At 35.7% G+C, this 26024-nt stretch overlaps 1 protein-coding gene across 3 annotated transcripts in view; it reads left to right on the top strand.

The window, feature by feature from the left end:
• The first annotated feature begins 3920 nt into the window (after positions 1 to 3920).
• Positions 3921 to 26024, top strand: part of Tpst (tyrosylprotein sulfotransferase) — a 127917-nt gene continuing 105813 nt past the window's right edge. For all 3 annotated transcript variants that reach the window (XR_004977162.2, XM_036365993.2, XM_036365997.2), the window contains exons 1-3: positions 3921 to 4093; positions 8121 to 8251; positions 25659 to 25899. Coding sequence is in view for 2 of the 3 variants with exons in the window: in XM_036365993.2 (XP_036221886.2) it covers positions 3935 to 4093; positions 8121 to 8251; positions 25659 to 25899 (531 nt within the window). In the remaining variant the exon portion in view is untranslated. The remainder of the gene's footprint in view (positions 4094 to 8120; positions 8252 to 25658; positions 25900 to 26024) is intronic.

Genomic DNA, 26024 nt, shown 5'->3' with positions numbered 1-26024 from the left:
GTGAAACAAAAATACAGCGATTCAATCTACCCTCACTCAGTGGCACAACAATTCCTCTGCCCCCATGGCAAAATAGCTAGGGGTTGAAATCGATACCAAACTGAAATGGAATATTAACATTGCAAAACGAATAAATAAAGCGTATATAGCCTACTACACTAGCAAATGAATACTTAGTAGGAACGGGGGCCATAAATCAAAAATAATCATGTGAGTGTATACGTCCGTCATTAGACTAATTATAACTTATGGAGCACTGTTTTGGTGGCCAGCATTAAAGAAACAATATAGTTTCAGGAAACTAAATGAAATGCAAAGAGCAGCCGGTGAAGGGGTTACTGGGGCTATCAAGACATGTTGGAGTGATGCGCTAAATATACTCCTACATCAGCTGCACATAGACTTGTATACTCTGAAAGTAGATTTCAATAGTCACTTTCGGGTGAGGATTTCCTTTAGACGTGAATGAAGAAGAGGTATAGTAGGGGAAGAGAATGCCACCGCTATCTACACCGACGGGTCCAAAATGGACTAGGGGCGGGGTATACTCTGATGATCTCTATGTCTCTATTTCTATCCGTCTACCAAACTCAGCCAGCAACTTCCAAGCGGTAGTACTATTTATAGAAAAGGCCTGTGAAGTTCTATTGAATAACTGTAGGAGGATACAGAAAGTAATCATATACACGGACAGCCAAGCGGCATTGCTTGCCTTGTCGACACCACAGATTAATTCTAACACAATCAACAACTGCGGGAAGGTTTTAAGCTCACTGGCAGGTCAATTTCACTTGTCCATAATTTGGGTTCCCGGTCACAGGAACATTTTCGGCAACGAAAAGACAGACCAGTTGCTTAACAGGTATAAGTAGTTTCATTGCAAAAGCACCAAATGGTTTGAGCGAAAGGATGAAAAGCAAGATTGTAAGGTCCTACGACAGTGCATCAAAATGGCGCATCCAGCGTTAATTGAGCCCATGGTGGCTGCACTCCTACCTACCAACCTACTTTGAGGAAATTAAGAATAAAAAGTGGAATATAAAATTGCTATATATTTCTTGCGTAATATAAAGTTTAGCAAAAAAAACATAAAAAATATAAATATTTTTGTTTAAGATTCTTACCATTATTTTCCTATTTGTGGCTACCTACTTCTTTTTATATTTTCGAAAAGAACTCTTGGCCATATTTCCTTCAAAAAGTGCCTTGGAAGCGAGCTGAAATGGAGAAAGCAATTCGGTCTACATCAGAGTCTTGTTTAGTGAGTGCATATTTCTCACTCTCTCTCTCTGTGGTCTCAAGGCTTCGACTTAGGTGTGCTGATAAGCAGTAGGATAAAGATTATTTGTTAAGCAGTAAGATAAAGGGGGATAACCGATGAGCTTCTTAGCTAAGCAGATCCTTAGTATTGGTGTTTCCAAAAACGATTTTCAATAACTAATCTCCAATATTTTCTGTTTTGAGTTTTTCTTCAGCTATCGAGGTGTTTTGATGCCAAGAACCATTCGCTGGGAGCCAGTTAGTGAAGCTGAGAAGGATTTTTTTTTTGAATAAAATATCATACTTTTTTTGTGTTACTACTCATTTTCAAACTTTTCGTCATTGACGGTTTGTTAATATAAGAAGTAAATACATTGTTGTTATTGTTGCCACGACGGTTAAATGCTAAACTCGTTTTTATTTGCACCATCAATTCTAAATACTTTTAATCAACAGTAATTTAACGGCTTCTTATATCTTTCATTCTTACCTTTTTATTGTTTCAGATAAATGAATGACTCTTATAACACCTTGAGGATAATACAAGCAACGGTGAATAGGTGAGGATCGAGTAATAGCTCACCATCAACAATAAAAATAATAAATATAAATCATTTACGGCATTTAGCGTGTCAAAGGAAAAGAGAAAACAAAAAGCAGTGTCGGGAAAAAAAAGAGAGCATAGTCAATGTCTTGCGCTCAACCAACGCAGTGAGTACAAGAAACGCTTGGCAGCCAGCGTGGCATAAAGAAAGCGAAGTCTAAACAAAAAACAAAAGCAACAAGAACAACAAAAAACTCTAATATCATCTACGTGAAAAAGGTGTGTGTAGAATCCCGTTAGCAGTGCAAGTGCCAAAGTGTAAACCGGTTGTTGTTTCTGTTATTTGTGTGGGGGAGAGTGTGCGAAGAATTATTCAGCACACAGTAAGCACGCGAGGAAGTCACTCCTCGTCGTCGTCGTCGCCAAAGTGACGTTACTGCTGTGGCCCAGCTAAGTGGTGAAAGAATATCCACTGGCACCTACATAAGCAACCGAGCAAGCACAAGCGCGTCTTGGCAGTTAGCAGTTGGTCCAAGTACCAGTCGGTACTCAGCTACACACATACATACATACTTACACACGTGCAAACACACGGGCGGTGCTAGCGGCAGGGGCAGCGGGACAGTAATTTCCTTAGCCAGCTTTTTTACATTCTTACACACACACACACGCACGTACATACATACGTGCAGCGTCATCTTCGTTTGTGGCCGCAGTGCATGCAATTCTAACCACACATACATAGCTGTATATGTAAATGTGTGTGTGTTTGCGATTTTTGCTCATTGCTATGCGCCCGCGTTTGGCATACAAATGAAGAAATATGAGTGCGCGTTTTTAAACTGAAAACGTTGTTGAGCCGCACAGCAGTAACAGCAACAGCACCAACAACAACAACGCCAATAACAACAAAAGCAAAAAGCTGCGACAGTGTAAGACATGCACAGTGGGTGCTAAGAGTATACTAACAATAAGAAGTAGCAAAATTCCAACAACAACTTCAAGGAAAGTCAATTCAAGCACCATAAAGCCAGCCCAAACCAGCGCTACGCCACTCGCCCGCGCGCTCAAGTCATCAGTGACGTCGTTAACAGCATTGTCGCCGTTGTTGTTCTCATACTTATACTACATACAGTCGCTGTGTTATCCACGTCCTCTGTATCAGCCAGCTTCTATGTTTTCGTCTTCGTCCTCAACTTCGTGACCGTCGTCATCATCGTTATCCGGTTTGCACTCGCCACTGCGTCCGTTAGTATATATTACAGTTAGAGTGTAGCGTGTGCGCCGCAGGAGCTGAAGCGTTCCAATATTAGAGCTATAAGCAAACGTAGAAATCAAATCTCGTGTAGCTTTAAATGAAATATTAATATTTGTCATCATTCGTTTGGCGAGTTAAGTTGGCTGCGGAACGTTTTTCCGCCAAAGTCAACGCGCCGCAGTGGGTGACTCGCCAGAGTTGACTTGCAAGTCAAAAATATTTAGAAGCAAAAAGTCAAAAAAAATAAAGCAAGACAGCACGAAGGAGCGCAAAACACACCATATTACAAACATACCCACTCAGCGACAAGCATTTCAACGCACAACCTTAAAAGTAGAAAATAAAAACGCGAAAAAGCTAAATTTTCAAAGGCAAAAAGAGCCGACACTTCACAGCTTACGAGTAGTTGTCGTCATCGTCGTCGCAGTGGTTCAACAGTTCCACTATTTTTTGAGCTTTGCAGCAATTTCAGCGCTTTTTCGTCGCTGCACACTTCAAATTCATAACTTTGTAAATACACACGCATACACACAAATATATGTACATAAATACATATTGTACATGTACTGGTGTATGTAGGTACATAAATAGATTTGTAACATATCCGTCGTTGGCGTAAGAAGTGCACGTTGCAGTGACAGTTACAGTTATAGTGTTTAAGTAGTGTGTAACATATATATAAGTAAGCAACAATAACAAAAACTATAGCAACAAACAACAACGTTCCTGTGCCTGTGTATGTGCTTCAACTTGTACGCTTAGCATATACATACATATAATTGCTTGTGTGCGTGTGTTGTTGCTGTTCATCCTCCCGCTTTCTCTCTCACAGCGCGTTCGTGTGTGTGTAAAGGATAATAATTTTCCTCAAAATGCGTCTGCAATATCGCAATAAGAAAGCGACGCTATGGCTGATGGTCACCATCGTTGTTGTCACCATGTTCCTCTTCAAATTCACCGAATTCGCGCCAACGTGTTTCTTCAAGAACGACGTTACGTCGCCGGATGGATCGCTGATGGTGCGCGAAGAGGTAAGTGGGGGAAAAGTTTTGAAAGTATTGTAGTTTAACGTTATTATTATGTCATATAAATATATTTACAGCGGCCGCACTCGTATGTTGTTAGGGCCCTAAAATATTTAATTTTAAATGGTGGTGAAGGACTTTTTAAGTGCTCAGTGACCTTTATAACTTTTGATGAATCGGAATTCTAAAAAAAAATACGAGAAAAACCGTTAACTTCGGTTACATCGAAGCTATAATACCATTCACAAGTACAAAAGGTTCCTTAAAGACTTTGATTCCGATCGATCAGTTTGTATGGCTGCTAAATGCTATAATGTTCCGATATCGGCCGACTAATGCGCAGCTTCTTGAGGAGAAAAAGACGTGTGAAAATTTTCTGATCGATAGCTCATAAAAGAAGGAACTAAAACTAAATCTACTCATCTCGTCATGCTGATCACTTATATATATATTTTATATGGTCTCCGACATTTCCTTTTAGGTGATACAAACTTTGTGGCAAACTTAATATACCTTGTTGAGGATATAACAATACCAAGCTTTGTTTTGTACCAATCTTTATTATAGTCTCCGAAACATACATATTTTAAAGTAATACAACAATGACTAAGATCAATTCAACTCTCTGATACTATTTATTGGTCTAAGGCTGCTAGATGACTGTTTATTCGTTAAGCAATTTTTCGTTTATCATCAATCGAGTCATCTTGCGCCTTATATTTAAGTTGACAGTAATGGAAAATCTCTCAAAATTTGCGAAGAATATAGCTACGCAGATAGCTAATTTAATCACAATCACTTCAAAATGGCCCATTAATATTTCTTAAGAGAGTAATTTTGATCTTCGACAGATTTTGGTGTGTTCTTTATTTTGGGTTCATTTTGGTCGTGCCATTCATTAGATTCTCCAGCAGCTTGGACGTCATATTAATTTTCTAAAATGTTTCTCCATACTAATATTAACCCGATTGAGTAAAACGCGACTTCTTCATGCCGTGTTTTAAAAGCTAACGTCTTTTGATAAGTTTTTGGCGGTGATACGCTTAATATCAACTGATTAGAATTGACCCGGACTGATAAAAAAAAAACTACATTTTCACACGTTCTAATATAAATCTGTAATATCGCCATCAACATATACCCAGTGGTATATACAAGGTTGCCAACGCTGAATTTAATTTTCCATACACTTGTTACACATAGTTAAAAAGCCGCGGTAGGGATAGTAGCCTTCAGTCCTTGAGCGAAACAGAAAAAAGTCACAGGGAGCCAAATCTAGCGAATACGTAGGCTGGGCAATGACTTACATTTCGTGTTTCGGCAAAAAGTCGGTCACAATCATATGTCATATCAATCATATCATATATTATATAATCAGAATGTGACGGCGCATTATCGTAGGAAAAATCATAGAATTTTCTGCCAACGTTCGTTTACGACGAATTGTTTCACATATACGCCTCAAAACGAAGTAGCGGTTAAAATCGCCAGACAAACTTTTTGTTCTTTTACATACAGAGATCACTCAAACATAAAGAAGGTTGTGCCAATCTAGGAGAAACATTTATCGATTCAGTCTGCGTGTTTGCAGTTTTAATAGACCAATCCGGGTGAGATTTGCTGTGCCGATCCAAAAAAATTGGCTGAGAGCCTCTTCTTCCTTTTATCTCTCTTTTGCTTGGTGTCTTCCGTTCCTCCGATAGTCGAACTGGATACATTAAGATTGTCACGAAGTTTGTTGTAACACCTAAAAGGAAACGTCGGAGACTCAGCGGAATGAGCTGAGTCGATTTAGTCATGCCCGTCTGTCTGTCCGTCTGCATATTCGTGAACTAGTCTCCCAGCTTTTGAGATATCGGTAAGAATTTTGCACACATTCTTTTATCGCCCAGAAGCTGGTCATTTGTCGGAACCGCCCATATCGGACAAATATAACAGATGCCAATTGAACTGCGATACCAACTGAACAATCAAACTAAAGTCCTTGTGTGGAAAAGTTTTTATTTGACAAGGTATCTTCAGAAACTTTGGCAGAGATTATTATCGAAGGCATCGCTACAATCTCTGAAAATATTGTTCCGATCGGAACACTATAGCATGTACCTGCCATTCAAGCTGACCGTTAAAAATCAGAATATCGATCTTTTTATACTCTTTTAAATATAAAAATGGACATGTGAGAGACATTGTAGCTTCGGTGCAGTCGGAGTGAACGCTTTTTCAAATTTTTTATTTCAAAGTTTTTCTTCTTTTTCCTTTTTTGTGTACCTCAGCAAAAGATGTTCTTTATGCAACAACAGCTTTTTTAATCCATTTCTTGCTCAGCAAAAAAAATGTAATATTGAAAAACTTGCTTGTAATTTTTTTTAATGAAATATTTATGAACAACAATAAATGTGTGTGCCGGTACTAACTTCAGAGAAAAAAATTGTACTTCCATCAGCTTTATTACGGCGCGCACCAATGTGTAAAAAGATAGCTGGTTTTTTATTGAAACCGAGCTATGACAGCAAACTTAAAAAGCTATTGGGAATATTCCCAATAAAAGAAAAAATCTGAAACTGACATAAAATTTTTTTGTTAGAAATCCGGAAAATACCCGTTAATTGTCGGAACAGATGTAGTTACGTGTCAATATCAATTAGTTATAAGAAAATTGTTAACGGAAAGCATGCAGATAATGCTAGTTTGGCATTCACTAGTTAAAGCTTCAAGCGATTTTAAATGTAACGTGCTTTTTGCAGTGAATACAAATAAATACGAAACTGTTATTGCCTTAGCTTTGATGTTTTTATTTGTATTGCATATAATTTGAATAAAGAATCACTCAGTTTCACTAATTGAAATCACTAAATTCATCTTATTAGTGTTGTAAGAAGATATAGGACATACCCATTTGTCAATTCTTTACTACTGGATGACATAATGTTGATGCTAGAGGCACAAATCTCAATATATTGAATATATGAGCAAAAAGTTAACCGGTGAGGAGAAAATCATTAAATTGGGGATTGTGGTCAAAGACACATGCTCACCTTATTTCATTATTATATCGAACATTTTGAACGAGATATACAGCTAAAGCCAACAAGAAAGCCGATTATTATATTAGGTATAATGAGGTTATAGTCTGAACGGATTTCATTTAATTTGGCATTAAACTAAATTATATCTTGTTTTATTAAGATAAAAAATACTAAGGAAAATCACTACATGTACTATATGGCTGTTAGTGTAATGAATGGCCTGATTTCCCGGCACTAAATGTGGGCTAGTAGAAGTTCTGAACCCATTTTATCCAGTTTTGACACACTGTGATATGATGATGTGGTTGATATTTTGTGTTTAAAATCAGATGAGCTGAAGTTCTCATATTCGGTATCTAGGGACATGGAAATTCGTATTTTATAGTTTCGATAATTTTTAAGATAGAATTACCGCATCTTGAAGGCACTATTTACTAATTTTATTCGGTTATATTCATTATACTCTGAATAGGGTATACTAAGTTGGCCACAATGTTTGTAACACCCAAAAGGAAACATCGGCGACCTTATGAAGTATGCATATAAATGATCAACTTAACAAGCTGAGTCGATTTAGCCATGCCCGTGTGTCCGTCTGTCTGTCTGTATATTAACGAACTAGTCCCTCAGTTTTTGAGTAATCGTTCTGAAATCTTGGAGCCGTTTCACCTTAAAAAACTGCTCATTTGTCGGAACCGCCGAAATCGGACTACTATAGCATATAGCTGTTATATAAACTGAACAATCGGAATAAAGCTCTGTTATGGAACACTTTTTTTATCAGACAAAATAAAGCATTACTACAATATGTGAATAAATTTTCCAGATCGGACGACTATAGCATACAGATGGTATTGTTTTTAGATAATTTTGTATTCAATTTTCGTCTAAAGTAATTTTTTGATACAATTTACCGTCTCGTTGAATTTAGTTTGATCGGACTATGTACATATATAGCATATTTGTGTGATTAAATCGCTTATTATTCAAACGTATTTTGCTTTCAGAAATATGTGATGGGTGAAGATCAAAAGACTTATTCATATGGACGCGAAATGCCGCTAATATTTATTGGCGGTGTGCCCAGATCGGGGACAACGCTGATGCGCGCCATGTTGGATGCACATCCGGATGTAAGGTGAGTGAACCTAAATCGTTTATATACACAATTACATTTGCGTACATGTATATATATATGTATGTAAATAATAGCGCAAATACTTAAGTCAAGTGGTTGCTGGGCGTATATTTCCATAAACATATGTGCATACATATGTAAACATGTAAATACATATATATGTAGATAAGTGCAATTGCAAACAAGCGTACATATGTATATTTTTATTTACATTTTGTAATAACTGTGTTGACGTGCTGCTGTTGGCAGCCATCAGCGATCTCAGCGGATGCAAAACAAATGGTGGTGGGGCTAGAAACGCTTGAGAAATATACGAGTGCAAACATATGCATTGGTATTTGAGCAGAGTATACATAAACCCATGCACATAAGTGTGGCTATGGATGTGTATTTGTGTATATGTATGTGTGTCTGTGTATAATTGCACAAATTTGTAGGAAAACGTACTCGTGGGAGTCGGTGCTGTGCTTTTGCCTTTGAACAGTTTAATCGATTCAGTTCCACAGGTGCGCGATAAGCGTCCCTCGACCGGCAAAAATCACGCATGCGAATACATACATACAAACTAGTGCTTTCCTACAAACACTTATGAAGTTCTTTGGCAGATGCTAGCAATATCTGATGCTCAAACATATGTACCGACATATTGTTGTTGTGTTTTTTATTCAGAAATACGCACATATATCCGCCAAAAGTTTCCAGGGATTGAAAAGTTGCGCTTTCTCAGCCAAATTAGCCTACATTTTTAAAGCCTCGAAAAATGGCGGTTTTTGTGAATTAAAAATATTTATACAGTATTGTTTTAAAATTTTAAGGGTATATTTTTTGCCTCCACTACTGCAGTGTTTCCGGGCTTCTCCGGCGGTGAGGTGTAAAAGAAAATTCTACTAGATTATATTGTTCTAACAATGATCCACGGCCGAAAAAACTTCGAAAATTGACAAAATGGCGGCATTTAAAAAAAAAAGTTAAATTTTACCCAAAAAAAAAAACTGGGAGTTTAATTATGTAGAGAAATATGCAGGGAATATGATGAAAAGAAAATTTGATAGTGATCGGATCTTTGTACTCCGAGTAATAACTGAACCAAACTTGAAAAATGTTTGGTTTGGGCAAAACGCGTTTTAAAATAAACTTATAGAGCAAATTGGTTACACTTTAGAAAGCTGTAATTCAAAAACTGAATTTAAAATTTAAGTATGGTATTTTTAAAGGTATAGACTATCGAAATATGCGAAAAATAAAAAAATTAATGTTTCCAAAATTTTAAGCTAGGTGTACTCCTCAAAAAGAATTATAAAATCTAAAACGTTGCCTACAATTAGGCTGTAAACACATTACATAGTACAAATACGTATCGAAGACACACATCCAGTAAGTTGATAAGATAGTGCAAGAGCTTTTGTATGCAAAATAATTAATGTTCTATTTGAAAGACCTGGATAAAAATTGTAGAAGGTCCACACTCTTTATATTTCAAGGCCAAATTTGCTACTTCTAAATATCTCAAAACTGAAATATTTTCTAATGAATTGCAACACGGACAAAGATTCATATCAGTACAAAATATCCAGTATTTTTGTAATTTGGCCGAAGACTTTATAAACGTTATTTCCCGAATGTATGTGTTTTTAGTTTTTTTTTTATAATTTTTTTAAGTAAATACGAGAGTTTAATAGAAAATATCCAAATATTCTGGTATCTTTTGTAATGGAACGTTATACAGGGCCTCTTCTCGGACATAAAATTTATGCAATAAAGGTCTGGGTCGTCCGCAGTAGGAGAAAAGATAAATGTTTAGGTCAATATCTCAAAAACTGAGGAATTAGTTCGCTTAGATACAGACAGACGAACATAGTTACATCGACTCAGCTCGTCATGCTGATCATTTACATATACATATGTATATTTTATAGGATCTGGATTGGAAGTGGTGCAAGTGTAGTTACCAAGGAACTGATTCACATTTGGCATTTTTTTGGTTTATGAGTTCCATGCAACGTTCAAATATATATTTATATACATATTATGTAAGTGTGAGTGTGCGTGTGCGCCTAGTTGTATGAACATACGTGTGAGCTTTTTGAGCTCGCCTGCCAACAGTTCAGCTGCCAATGCAAATTACTTTCACAACAGAATTTTTTATGCCTCAATTTCATGCTCGCACCCTCATATTTTCTTCTTACTCCAACATATTGTATGGAAGTTTTTTTGCCTGTTTGCATGTATGTATGTGTTTATGTGTATGTATGTGTATTCCCCGGCTAAGCGTTATTCGTTCGGCAATCTATTCCTTGAATTTCGCCGCATCAACAATTTGCGTGCGTTAATTCAGCGCCGCTCGTTCGCCTTCCATATTAAATATCAATTTGCACACATGTTACTGCGGTTAAAATATGCCAGCAGATATGATAATCAAATTCTACTTAGCGATTATCAACATTCCTATATTTATTCTTCTTGAAGTTGAGACATCGCATTTGTGCTGATTTAATTATTTTGGTGTTAAAGGCATGCCTATATATGTATTTATGTGTTTATACATATATGTGTATGTGTAAAACTGTGTAGCAAAATTTTGAATTCTTGAGAAAGATCTACGAGTATATCTAAATATGCTTTAAAAGGGCTTAATAAACTTACAACCATTGCCTAGTCCTTTTTAGTTAAGTTTATATTCCCCTGGAAGCCTTATTCAATAATAGATTAAAGCTTATTTTTGTACCCAAAAACTGTTTTAAAAATCTTTGGCTATTTTATTCCACGTTTGAGAAAGCCTAAGTTTGTTTCAAGAAAGATAAATTTAGTCAGTTTTAAAAGAAAAGTTTTAATTTTATCCGAAATTTTGTTCGTTTTTTTTTCGTCAAAATTTGAGTTATGGGATTTCTGATAGATAATTGGCGAACTATATATGGAACATGCAGAAAAAAATTTGATAGTGATCGTATCATTTGCCCACAAGTAATAACTCAAGAAAATTCACTCATTAGATTGACTATTGTCGCCTAATTGAAGCCTCTTTAAGAAATCTCATGTGTATAAAAAACATTGCTTTTAAAAAGACGGCTTCCAGTTTGATTTGGATTTTCCTATATGTTAATTACAAAAATGGAGAAACAACACTCGGAATGGATTTCTATTTAACAATATGAAATATCGCAGTGTTCAGATTAAAATCAGTTCAATCCATATATAAATAACCACCATTATGTGGGAGTATAAGGACACCTAAGTCGTTCATACGAAGCAGTGGCAAAAGTTATTTCCATTCTACTCTGTTATACAGGTGGTATGAGTAACTTTCCTAGGCATCTTCGTTCAATTTCGAATCGATAAAATAGGTGAAAAGTTAAGGTATATAATATAAATCAATTTCAATATTTTATTATACGAAGTTTTGACTAGCGTGACGAGCTGAGTCGGTTTAGTCATGTCCGTCCGTTTGTCCCTCTGACTGTCTTTATATACTCAGTTTTCGAGATACCGATCTAAAACTTTGCACAGATTCTCTTCTGCCCAAGAAGCTGCTCAATCGATATCGGACCACTATAGGACAAATTTTTGTATGGACACATTTTTTTTGTCTGGCAAAGTATCTTCACAAAATTTGGCATAGATTATTGTTCAAGGCAATAGAACAATCTCCGAACATATTGCTCAGATGAGACTACTGCAGCATATATAGTAGGTATTCAAACAGACTATCAATATCAAAATAAACATTTTTTTATATCCTTTTATGCCATAATAAATGCACCTGTGAAGGGCATTATAGCTTCGATGCAGCCGAAGTTAACGCTTTTTCTTGTTTTTATACTCTTCCAACAGTTGCTATAGAGTATAATAATTTTGTTCACCTAACGGTCGTTTGTATCACATAAAACTAATCGAGGCAGATATGGAGTTATATATAAATATATGATCAGGATGACGAGACGAGTTGAAATCCGGATGTCTGTCCGTCCGTCCGTCTGTCTGTGCAAGCTGTAACTTGAGTAAACATTGAGTTATCGTAGTGAAACTTGCTACACACCCACAAATCGCTTTTAAACAAAATCTATAAAGTTCCATGACTAAGCACGAAATTAAGATATAAAACTGTAATGGATATATACATACAAACTGGCTAACAATTTTGAAAAAATGGGCAGACCCCGTCCTCTAAGTGATTTAATATACATACCTCCTAAACCACTTAAGCTACAACAACAAAATTCGCTCAAGATAAATCCTTTAAGCACCTCTACCGACATTGTAAAAATGGGGTGATCACCCGGCCCACTCCCTACACAACGGTTCCGTTAAAACTACGCCAGAGACATACAATTTTACACCTGGGATGATACAAGAAGATTTTATAGGAGCCGGGGTCGAAATTGGTCGAAGGGCAATTTTAAATTCCATCTGATTCTTTCAGTTTCCACTATGTATATCACGACTCAATAAATGTATATGGATAAAACTTTGCGCGAATAGTGCTTTTGAGATTCGCGACCTTATTACCAAAAATTTTCGAAATCGGACTAAAACTATACAATCCCCATATACTGAATAGCTGGACCACCCCAGTTCGTACAGCGAACATTTGATCGAAAATGTCGGTAAATATGTAAGATATATATATTATATAAATTCCAAGATAATAATATTATGTCTTTATGTCAAAAAAGGGTTGTATCGGGTCAATAATTCTTTTAGCTTCCATATACCTTATATAAAGATTTTCGAACTATCGGGTAACTTTTTATCGCATGTATCAGCAACTAAGTAAAATAACTTAGCAAACTTGACTGAATGTATAATATTGGGTATACTATAGTTAATGCCGAAAATATGTGAAATCGATCCAAAAATTTCACAAACTACCATATATTATACTATTGTTCATAGGTATATTGATTTTCGTTGTTCTGACATACCTAAAGCGCCTGAAGGTATTTCCCTGGCAAGTTGCAAGAGTATGAAATGTTTGATTACACCCGAACTTAGCCCTTCCTTACTTGGTATAAATAGTTTTGTTACTTTGGTAACCCTAAAGGTGCACATATGTACCACTTGGGAACTCGTGCAGGCGCATTTAATATTGGCCTATTTAGAATACGAGTATGTCATGTGGAAGCGGTTTAATGTGTGCTCATAAATACATATATATTTACACACGTAAAAACATACATGGTAAACATAACCTTATAGTTCATATTGACTCAGTTGCTTTATGGCAGTTTTATGCCGCCTTTTTAATATCGAACGAGAGTTGGTAAACACTTTACCATGTGGGCGATTGAGTTCTTTGACATAACTTTGGCATAACTTTTTGAAATTCTGTAACACTTGATTAAATTTCAAAAGCGCTTGTTTTTATGCCATGTAAATGAAAAAAAAACATATGCACACTTGTGTCAATATAAACGTTTGCATAAGCATGTTTACATGTGTAAATATCATTACTGCAAGTAGATGCAAACAGATATGAGTAATCATTACCTCATTTTTTAAAAGAGGCTACTTTTATCTTAAGTAAATACAAATTTAAAAATATCACTGAATAAAGAGTGAAATTCTATCACATAAAGTATGGTATACAGTGGCGAATTCGGTCGGAGGTTTTGGGTGTAAACAATTCAACCAAATTAACTCAAAAGAGAGGTATGTGATAAAAACACAATCAGAGCTAAATTTATTATATGGCGTCTATGAGAATAACATCAACCAAAAGAAATCCCAATTTCATTCTCTTATAAAATATATATGGAGCCTAGGGAATATTATGACCCAAATTTAACCAGTTTTAAAGTTACAACATATTAATACCAGAAATATATGCCCTTTGAATTTCAATAAGAAACCTCACAAATTGACCAATATGTTAGGTATAAAGTGAATGCGGATGTATGATCCGTATATTTAGTATATGGGTACTAGAGGTAGTATTGCCCTGATTTCATCCATGGTAAGCAAGAGATACGCTAGCATTAAATGACGTTTTTTGGGAGTGACAGTGGTTCGGTTACACCCATCTGCAATATCGACCTCCCTTTGACAAGAATCATACTCGTATGTGGCAAGTAACATAAAGATATTTCGGACAGACAGACAGTTACCCGGATTTCAACTCGTCTTGTCTCCCTGCTCATTGATCTATGTACATATGTATAATTCCATATCTATCTCGATTAGTTTTGATGATACAAACAACCGTTAGGTGAATAAAATTATTATATTATACTCTGTAGCAAAATGTTGCGAAAGTATAAAGAACGTTAAATTCGGCTGCACCGAAGCTGTAATACTATTCACCCATGCATTTCTTTTAGTATTAAGGGAATAAAAATGTCTTTATCTTGATTTTGAGACCATTGCTTTGGATTATAATCTGTGCCAAATTTCGTGAAGATATCTCGTCAAATTAGCAGTATTAGACTCCTTAATAAGTGTGATTGAAAAGAAGATCCTTTTTTGTTTGATTTAAACGCAAAGTGCGAAATATCCTTTATAAGCTTGTGACCTAACAATCGAGTTTTTTTAATGTGCTACTTCTGTACTATACTGAGACTGAATTGGTATTAAATATTACAACCTACCTAAATGCGCAATGTTATAGAACATTCCGTTGTCCAGTAATGCAAATTGCAATCCTGCATGTCATGTGTCTTAAATTAAATAAACTTCCTTTAAACTTAAGCAGTCGATTGGTGCGACATTGCTTCTCCTCTCCCTTTCTCCCCTCCTCTCTCTCTGCCTATCGCATATGAACATGGTTTTGTAGTCCCTAAATACACACACTGCTTAATTGTACAAATAGAGTAAGTGAAGTCCAGTTCAGACGTCGACTGCTAATGTAAATCATCGCTTGTTTGCAAACTCACCATTCTGACAGCATGACACTATTCAAATCAACAAACTTAATTTAGCATTACATGAAGTGGAGAAGCCGAAATGTGCGAACACTCGGATTTGCGGACAAATGACTTGGGTGCCAACTCTGATTTCATATATACACATGTTACATACATATATAGTATGTATATCTCTTATAAGTACCTTCTTAGCCAGCATTTAGTACTTCATGACTTCTAATTTATGCGCATTTGTCTCCTTAAATTATTCTAGCATAATTGTAACGGCAAATACTCAGATGGTTGCCGAGAAAGTGTGCGGAGAGTAGAGGTGCGGTGTGTTACCCAAAAATGTAACGTTAAGGGGCACACCTAGTGTGACGGCCTGAAAACTCTAACTATATTCGTGCGGTTGTTTTTCAAAATTTTAATGTTTATTTAAGAAAATCATCTACATTATATTATTTTATAGTATTATTCAGAGTATTGTCCATATAAAGTTAAAACATTTTCATCTTTCTGACAATTTGTGGATTCCATCCCGATAACACCCAGAAGGAAACGTCGGAGACCCTATAAAATATATACATAAATGATCAGCATGATGAGCTAATTTGATTTAGCCTCAGTTTTTAAGCTATTGATCTGAAATTTTGCACGTGCTCTTTTCTCACAAAAAAGCTGCTCATTTGTCGGAACGGCCGATATCGGACTACTATAGCATATAGCTGCCATATTAAGTGAACGATGGGAGTAAAGCGCTTGCATGGAAAATTTGTTTATTTGACGAGATATCTTCACGAAATTAGGCACGAGTTATCGCTTAAGGCAACAAATTATTCTCCGCAAAAAATGGTCAGATCAGATCACTATATCATATAGCTGCCATTGAACGTTCTGAATCAAGTTCTTGTAAGGGGCGTTTGTATTTGTGAAGGGTATTATAGCTTCGGTGCAACCGCAGTTAACGTTTTTTCTTGTTTAAAGCTCATAATACAGCATGCTCTTCAGATCCCACCAAATACAGAACAATATCTTGGCATCATGGATGGTCTTTGCTGTAGATTTAGCTGGTTGCAAAATGGACATCTTTTTGAAAAGTTCAAGTAGTATTTCTGACTTGTAAAATCTTTCAACGTCACTTGGTTTCAATTTATATGGCACCCAGTTTTCTTTCTTTTGAATTTACCCGACTGCTTTTAAGCGTTTTGAAATATCTGCGTGAGTGACTCCCAAAAATCTTCAACGATTAATACTTCCAGCTCCACATTTTCAAACTGTTTTGGCCGCCCAGGAGGTTCTTCGTCTTCCAAGCCAAAATACGATGACTTTGGGTGGGGTTTTCTTCATATAAAAGTACGGAAAAAGAATTCCCCTTAAAAACACATATCAGGCACAATGTTCGACATATTTGAGTGAAAAAAGTATTGTTGCTTTTATTTCAAATGAATAGCATATACTAAAAAAGACGACAAGGAAAGTAGCTTTCCAACACATGTTCGGAATATTGGAACAATGGAATAATAGTCAAGTTACGCTATCTCTTGAAAGGCACGAATATACTATACGTTGTGTGGCAATATATTGAGAATACACAGTCAAATCTTTTAAGAAAATAATTAAATATTTTTCGAGTTACACGCAACTGCATTAAAAAAGTTCATTCACTGTTGCAGTGACTCCTGCTTCGTAGATGAAACATAAAAAATCTCACTATGAGTTACAATCGAACAAGGGAATAAAAAATTTACAAAATTGTGTAGCCGAACATTTTATACTCTCGCAATGATCAAAGCCAAGAAAAGAATTTCAGGTGTTGTCAAAACTTTAATTTAAATTTGGGGAAGTATTGCCCTGATTTCATAGATTGTAGGCAAGTGGGACTTATCGCACTTTTAGTAGTTTTCCACAAAAGCGTTATATGGGGAGTGGAAGTGGTTATTATTTGATTTTACCTATTTTCACAGCGTATGAAGAAATGATAAAAATACTTCTTATCAGAAAGTTTGGTTGAGTTAGCTTCAACGGTTTGGAAGATATGTCCATTTAGCCATGAAGAAGATAGGACCACGGCCACTTTTAAACAATCTGTGTACTAAATATGTCTCTTGCTACTGCAATCTCGTGTACCACATTACAGTTTTGTATGCTATTTTAGTGCTTAGTTATGACATTTTATAGGACAGACAGTACCCCGGATTTCAACTCGTCTCGTCATTCTGATTATTTATCAATCGTCAGATGAATAAAACTATTATACTCTGTAGCAACATATCGCGAGAGTATAAAAATGGTCTTTTTGAGAAAAAGGCGCTTTAAGATAAACTGTTAGAGCTGATTGAACTGAGCTGCTACACTTTAAAAGGCTGCAACTCAAAAACTATGTGAGATAACGATTTACAATTTTAGTATGGTATTTTCAAAGGTATAGCCTATAGAAATAGGTAAATAATTTTTTTTTTTTTTAAGTTCACACTAGATGTGCCCCTTAAGCTTCGTTCTACATGCTGTAGTCTCAAGAGTACACTCGTGTTCTGTATAGTCTCAACTGAAATAGTTCAGCTATTTCGCCTGGGTTCTCATTACTGATGTGGTTTAAATGTAATTAATGGCATTGAGTAATGCTAAATGAAAATTGATAATTGTACTAGCAAAATAATATATACCTATGTATATGAATTTATGCTAATTTATATATTTAGTTTATGACTGTTGACTAAGTAATATAATATGCTCTATTCCCACAAATTGTCTACACATGCATACTTTTCAAAGTAGATATCGAATATTAGCTTATTGTATTAGCTATTTCCACACACAATTGGTGAGTACACTTGGGAAATCTGATGACCTCTGTTCGCCTGCTTCTACATCAGCAATAAAGAAAAAATATAATAATATAATAAGGTGAAGGGCCCGCCTTTCGCTCGAGAAATTCCATACTAATTTTTCCTTTTCATATTTTATATTTTACTAAAATACAGATTAGAGCTTGTCATAGCATATAATTTATGCCAACAATATGTGTATCCAAGTATATGTGTGTGGGTGTGTTTGTATTCCGAGGAGTACTTGGTTCTTTTATGAGCAGGAGAGCAGTTGCCAGCCGAGCAGGGCAAGCGTAAAGGCCTCCCTTTATTCATTGTAAATTCAGTTGAGCTGAGTTCTGTTGAAGCTCTCCAACTATGTATCCGAGCTGTCTTGCTGCCGCACCACTGCTCGCTGGCTACGGTAGTTTCGCTTGCTTGAATTGTGCCAACTTGGCGCTGGCATGCCTCGTTTGTATTGCATTCTCAAAATGGACGGATAAGATAATTCGTTGTGATGTACGGTTTTTGTATATTTATGGTCTGAAAGCGAGACCAGTAGCAGCACCAACCATAAAATAGAACCAGCCAAAAAATACAATAGCACAAAAAAAATAAAATTGCTTGAAATTTGTATATTACTATAGTAGAATGCCTAGCATACCAACAGGCGCGCGTCCATCGCATACACCGGCGAACGTTGATAGCTCTGCTTGAGCTACTCTTTGTTGGCCAAAAAAGGTATCCCATACAAATATAGTGCGAGTGAGTTTCCACGAAATGTGCGGAGTTGAAGTAAAACAGATTTTTTATTTTTATTTTGTTTTTTTTTTTTGCTTTGCGAAAAAAGTTGTCTATTAGAGAAAGCGAAACAGGCAAAGCAATATGTATGCGGATGGCATGCCATTTGTTGAAGTTGAAGCGCTGCTGAGCTGTTGGCCGCCTCGCTTGGCAAACGTCACTGAAATCCAATGCCTAAGCGTTCTCTGGTGGCTGTTTGATAAATGCTCTTACCTTTTTGGTTGTGAGGTGTAGATTTGTGTTGGTTTTTGTATGCAGTGTTGGTGTGCTTTCATGCGCTGTCGATTTTTTTTATGGCCAACGTCTAAAATGCTATACAGTCTAGTTATAGCATGAGAAACTTGGTTGGGAGAGCGGCTCTGGTTGTATTCCTAGAAATTATAACAGTGACCGGGCTTCGAGCTATTATGGCATGCATACTCATGGAGAAATAAAAAATACAAGAAGTGTTAAAAAAAGAATTTTTATTTCTCAGTTGATAACAAATCTATAGCATAAAATATTTTATTCAAAGAGAGGGTATTCGGTGTTATTCTGGACTTGTAAGTGTGAAAGCGAGAGTTGCAATATTTATTGTCTGTATTTCATTTTTAATGATTCTTGATGAAATCATCATCTAGTTTCTAAAATATATATCATATATATATCGAGAACCTTTTTGGTAATAATCATCGTAAGGTTCGTCATATTGAAGTCAGATTGGTCGAGAACACTTTAGTCATGGCATAGAATTGCCGTAATAACAAACCTTGGTCTGGTCGGCTGTATGACGTTTCAGCATAGATATAATCGACCTTTTAACTAGACACTTCTATTTCCACTCATGCGATGCTAAAGATTTCGGAAGACGCGACTTTTTAAAGTTGCATGGAGAAAGTTGGAAACATATTGACACTTTCCCCTCCACTCTTCAGCTTTCGCCAGTCTAAGGTTGAATCATCTCGGTTTCCACACGTTCTACGAACTAGAACCTCGAATCGATATAGCTGGGTCAATAAATTTGTGCCCCCTTCAAAGCGTTTTGTCGATATGCGACGGTATGTTTGATCTATATTTAGGAGTACTATGTATTACAACGGACACGCAACACGCGCTATCCAAGTGAGTGAGATTATACGTGACCTCACGAATATCAGCCTGTTTACGTAACCTACTAGTTAGACCACTTTGTCTCTTCTCCGCAACTTACAGCATTAATCCTGCTTCTGCCTAATCGGCACCTACTTCTGCCTTGTTTCAAATAAGTGCGGCACACTTAAGAATATTTGTAGATATTTTGACTAAAATAACGATATAGAAATTTTAAAATCAAATGAGCCGTAAGCATAGTACGACCATGAATCTGCTAAACTTGCGCAGAAACAGCTGAGCTGCACGCAAGCTCATTCAACCGCATAAATTCGGTTTCCACATCCTTTTCTACCAATTTGAATTTTAGTAACAACAAAATGGCTTAAATTTAATAAAATTACGCATATGTTCTCGGCAGTAACGGTAGTCTGCAGTAGAATTTATGGTCATTGCCGCTGATAACTACAATTCTCTTCGCAATCGGCAAAAAAGAAGAGCGAAGAAATCAAGCAGAAACTATAAGAAAACTACAGCAAGAAATTTATGTGCCGGCAAATAATGGGGCACAAAATCTCTATACATACATACATACAAGTGTGTGTGGTGAAGCATGGCAATACGGGCGGTTTGTTGGCTGACTGGCTATTTGGCACGAGTTATGCGTTGTCATTTGTTTTCTAGATTCATTGCAAATTTTCCTATTCGCTTTTTTCCAACGTTACTACAACGCGCGTATACACATACACACACTGGGTGAGAGCGTATTAAGGAAATTCAGCAACGCTTTTATCTTCTTCATTTTCTTTTGCAGCGCGCATCGCACACATCACTCATTGCAAGTTGAAGGAATGTGAAATGAAGTGTAAGACGACGCGACGCACAGCATGTGATTGCGCTGCACCCCATTCCCACCACACCCCACAAGCGTACAACTGCTCTATTTGCCTTTTCTGCGCGCTGACAGGATATTGCCTGACGCGTTGCATATGTGTGTGTGTGTGTGTGCTAGTGTTTTTCTACTATTTTCTCATACTATTGTTGTTGTTTTGGTTTTTGTTTTTATCATTCTTTCCTGGTTCTTTACGCCTCAGTTTGTCAGTACGCCTCTTCCCGCCTGTGCCCGCCTGTTCCCGCCCATTGGTTGTTTGTCTACCTGCCTAGTGATGTGGTTGTTATTGTTTTTTTTCGGTGTTGATTGCACAAAGCAGCTGTGCAAAAGCAAACCGAATTGGCAAAACAAACGTGCAATGCTCTTATACACACTCACACATGTGCTTTTAAAGCAGATCATTAAGCGTAAAAGCTAGTGAGCAAAATTGAGGAATTGCTGCAGCTATCGAATTTTCAAAGCGATTGAAATCGAAAGCGATTGAGGAATGTGTAATGTAGCTGAACGTAGGCGAACACGTGCTGGTATGTGTGCTTTGCTATGTTCGTATGTATTGAGTATGTGTCGGCAAACGTAATTTAATATCGAAATTGAAGTCGAAGTCGAACATGCAATGAGTGTCCTTTTAAATTTCGATTAAGCTCGAAATGCTTAGAGATTGAATTAGAGCATTTAAAACCTTTTATTAATAGCTTTGAAAACTGTTATTGTTGTTGTAGTGATATACACATTTTCGAATTGTTTATCGTATTTGACAATGTTTCGAAGAATCTAAATTCGTTTTGGTTTCAGCTGCGTATACCCGACTGTTCATCAATCAATCAACTTTCAATTACCCGAGATGTTGGAATTACAAATTAATATTTTAATTTTTAAATCCAAACTTTTGGGATAAATTTGCAGCGCTGTTTACTGGCTATAACAATAACTAGAAAAGTCGTGATTGTCATCTAAATATATTTCGAAATAAAATAAAAAAATCTTCAGGCATCGAGTTTCCTTTTGTATTCAGCCTTACTTAAATGGGTCCACTCTATGCAATGTTTAGCTCCTGGGTTCTTTTATGACGTTCGGACTTGACGATTTTCATTCGCTAATGGACTAAATTATGTGGGTCTTAACTCAAAAAGCATACAACCACATATACTTTAATTCCGCTATTTAATTTAATTTTCAAGTTTTTTGTTTATTGTTTCCGAAAAATAAAATTAAAAGTTGACTAAACATTTGCTTAAATTGAATAATTATCTAATTTTTATTTAATTAAGGCAACAATTGAGATCTTAATTGCGCAATTAATATTCAATAGTAAACAAGTGGAAATAATTTTTTCTTTGCGAAGCGGCGATGTACATATGTATGCTTGTTTATAAAATTAATTTGTCTTAATTGATTTAAAAAGGCAAACGAAAATCAAATGCTATTTAATATAATGTCTTGTAGAATAAATAGCAATAAGTAATAAATTAAATTAACTTAACGCTATTAATTGGCACTGGGTCTTCAGTGTTATGTAAACACATAAATCGATTACTTAGTTTTATTCTTAAGGAACTCAATTAAGCAGGATAATGCAACTTTATTTATTAATAAGTTAAATTCGTGCGTACAATACGATGAAATGTCAAAAATTATTTCAAAGTCAGAAAAAGCTAATTTATCCAATTAAGGGGTTAGCTTAATAGTTATCATGATAACCAAATCGATGAACAGGATTTTTAGACGATTTTAAGCAATTCAGATTACTTCCACCTCTTAATTTAGTCAATTAGTAAATTGTACGAAGTGGAAGAGAGCTAAATTATCTAACTAAGGGTTGATCCTAGTGGTTATCGAAATAACAAATTCGACGGACTGGCAGTCTGGGGTGCACAGCCATATTTTTTGAGTTAGGAATATTCAATTAATTTGACACTTCTTTGACGTCATAGGTGTTGGCTGAAATGATGCAATGACTTTCTCCTCAAATATGGAAGGCGCAACAACAACATGGCGACCGACTGCCAAATTTCTTATTTAGAAAAAAACCCCTTTAAAGTAAATAAATCTAATAATAAAAAATCATCAAAATATTTTCGCACGAATGTTTGTATCTTCGCCGAACTGAACACGAATTTTCAACCAAATTTTGTACCAAACAAAATTTTATTGTTTAATATTTTACAAAGCTACCTTTGAGCCACCTCTAACAACCTTTTTATTGCTAGAAAATTTCATAAAAGCATGAAAACTGAAGTTTCAATTGCTCTCCTGAGGTTTCGTGTTTGTATGTATGTATGCAGGATGTCGACAGGAGCCGACCATGCTACAGCCACAGGTGTAAGTTTCAAGTTTAATTTATTTTTTTGTTTTCTGTGTTTTTTTTTTGGATAAAGTGAAGCAAATAAAGAAGTAAAATAATAATAATATTAAAGAAAGAAAGTTTTCTTTTAAAGAATATCAAAAGAGAAAAAAGTTTTTACTTTATGGTACATTGGTATATAAAATTGTGTCAGGTATTATATTTGTTTTCTCCTGCTCAACAACAAACTGTCGGAGAATTTATGCGCTTACAATATGGTTATTAAAATATAGATTTTCCTATACTACAAACTATTGCAACTCTAGCAGAAAGAGAGAAAGCTGCCATATTGTTATGCTTTTCTATTGAAGCTTACAATTTTCCTTGAACTAGTTACATGCTTTTCTTGAATACCAGTAATACTACATATGAAAGAGCATGCGAGTTTTGATTGCGTAGAATCGATATATTTTCACATGAACGGGCTAATTCAAAGATGGCGGACATAAACCTAGAAGTAGGAGTAGAACGAAACATTTTTTATTCAAAAGGTCACTATGTTGTTTTTTTTTGGTTGCGGTGCAAATGAGATGTCTGGGCTTTGGTTTTGACGCCGTTATCATATTATATTAATTTTTCCTCGCCAAGCTGATTAAATTTCTGTACCTTTTACTCTTTGTAATTCGATGGTAGCATCCTCGAGAATTCAAGTTGCCATTTCTTGGTAAATAACCGCAATATTTTATATATATGACTCTCATAAAGTTGTCTCTCACAAAGGAGGAGATGAGAAACTTGGCTTGGAACTCGAGGCACGACAACTGATGAAAAGGTACGACTTCTTTCAATTCTTGACGTTACTTTTTATTACAATATAAATTTGTATATCAGGTTTCAAGTTCTTTACGAAATCTAACCCTACAATGACATTCTCAACTGTAGTAATCAAATTTGTTGGACTGAGTCCAACATCTATTAATTTAGACTTAAGATGTTCTGTCCACGCATGACCAAAATTAAGTATAAGGCCCTGCAACTATCTGTAGGTGTGTAGTGTACCGATTATATTGACCGATTGCTCGGGTTATATTTAATTTTAAATGGCCTTCAATTAAGTACAAAGATTTAATGTTTTTGTAAAGATGGTTCCGTCTTTGAAGTCTGCAGCAAATCGGGATAGTTTTCAGTCGATTTCTCGAACGGATCGTTTTTCTAGTGATTTCAGCTTCTCAAGTTCTCTTTTTCCATTGATAAATTGTTGTTGATTTTTCTTCGCTATCTTAAAGAATCTATGTTTAGAGTATTTTTGCATCGCTAGTAGGTGATACAAGTGCCAAAAAAGTTTTCTTGCGTAACAGCTGTTCTTTGTTGGAAAATATTTTCCAAAGTTCACTTCGTTTATTATTGCTAGGATCTCAGTTGGAAGCCTCTTAGGAAATATAATAGAAGCTGTCTTCGATTGGTCATTTCTCTGCTCTCTTGTCAAAAAATTTACATGTAAAAGCAACAACAAAGTTATCGAGTTGAATTGAAGCAAGAGAGTATGCGTACCCATTAAAGTGGTATAACTTCTATCTTCAATATTGCCAAGTTTTGTTTTGCATATTTCAGCTCACTTTGATTATTGTGAATTGTTTAAACGACAAATGAAATTACAAATTTCTATATTTTCTTGCATTTTTAAAACATAAGACTTAAAATCAAATATAATAATTTATATTTAACAATGAAAAATCATAACACTATTGCGCATACGTCAAAGAATATGTAAGCGCACGGTTGCACCACAAGTGCTGCATCTGATATAGTTTGTTTGATTCGCTGGAGAGTAACGCTTGATGAATCGAAGACAGCTAGAATTTCTTAAGAGGTTATATCCACTTGTAAATATCAAAAAATCGATTTTCCTTTTTGCACATGCATATATCCACTGTATGTTACATATACATATGTATTTCAGAATTTTCTCCGAAATTTGAAGTTGATTCGGTAAATATTTTTGAAGATATGAGTGTATTTGTAAGATATTTTTAACTTACTGCTCTGTTTACCTCGAAACGCTGTTTTCATAATTGGTGTGGAGAATTTCTCGAAAACGTCTTGAGCGATCGACTTGAAAATTTTAATTTCGATTTTTTAAACCACAGAGTGTAAATTTTTTCACAAAAAATCAAAAATAGTCTCTTGAAAATTACCTGTATTCATCTATAATATATATTATTTTTTTTTGTTTTTGGATAAAATGCCTTCAAAAAAAAAATTGCTGAAAAGAACGCCTTTTTCTGACTTGCAAGTGGATATAACCCCTTAAATATTTTGTAAACAACTAAAATATTTCTTTTAGAAAAGTATTATATTGCACAAACATCATATTTACCATAACAAATAACAGAGATAAATTGTCGATAATATTTTTTACACATACAAACTAGCGTAATTATGTTCCAATCAAGCCCAATTAAATAAAAAAAATTTAATCATAACTGTACATTTCCTTAATTTTTAATATATATTTATTAGTTATTATTTTTAACGCCCATCACCTGTGCGAACTTGTTCACCGGAAGTACACTCAATATAAAACTAATAGCAATTTCTTCCGCTTCCTTTTCATTTCGTACGTGTACACATCCGCCTACCAACAACGATATCTGCTGTTGCTGCCATCGACCAACTCCTCCGGCACACTCCGCATCACGGCATAAACAAACAAAAAATATAGATGTGGCCAGGAGACACGTGTCATACCACGTATACTGCAATTACGCTCGCATTGGATGAAATCGGAGAAGGAATCGATGCGACTGATGGAGGCGGGCATCACCAAAGAGGTGATGAACGGTGCAATAGCGCAATTTTGTCTCGAAATCATCGCTAAACATGGCGAACCAGCGCCTCGTCTATGCAATAAGGATCCGCTGACGCTAAAGATGGGCTCCTACGTGATAGAACTATTTCCAAATGTAATTATCGTTCGTTGTCGTTGGCACATCTGACACGAACATACTTAGTATCTCTACTACACTCGACATGTCACTTAACTCTATACCATCGTTTCTCTTTCTCTCTTTTATTTTTTTTTTTTGCT

This window comes from Bactrocera oleae, chromosome 5 (genome assembly GCF_042242935.1).
Source record: "Bactrocera oleae isolate idBacOlea1 chromosome 5, idBacOlea1, whole genome shotgun sequence".
Lineage (NCBI taxonomy): Eukaryota > Metazoa > Arthropoda > Insecta > Diptera > Tephritidae > Bactrocera > Bactrocera oleae.
The sequence above is the reverse complement of the archived record's forward strand: the minus strand, read 5'-3'. Positions and strand labels throughout refer to the sequence as shown.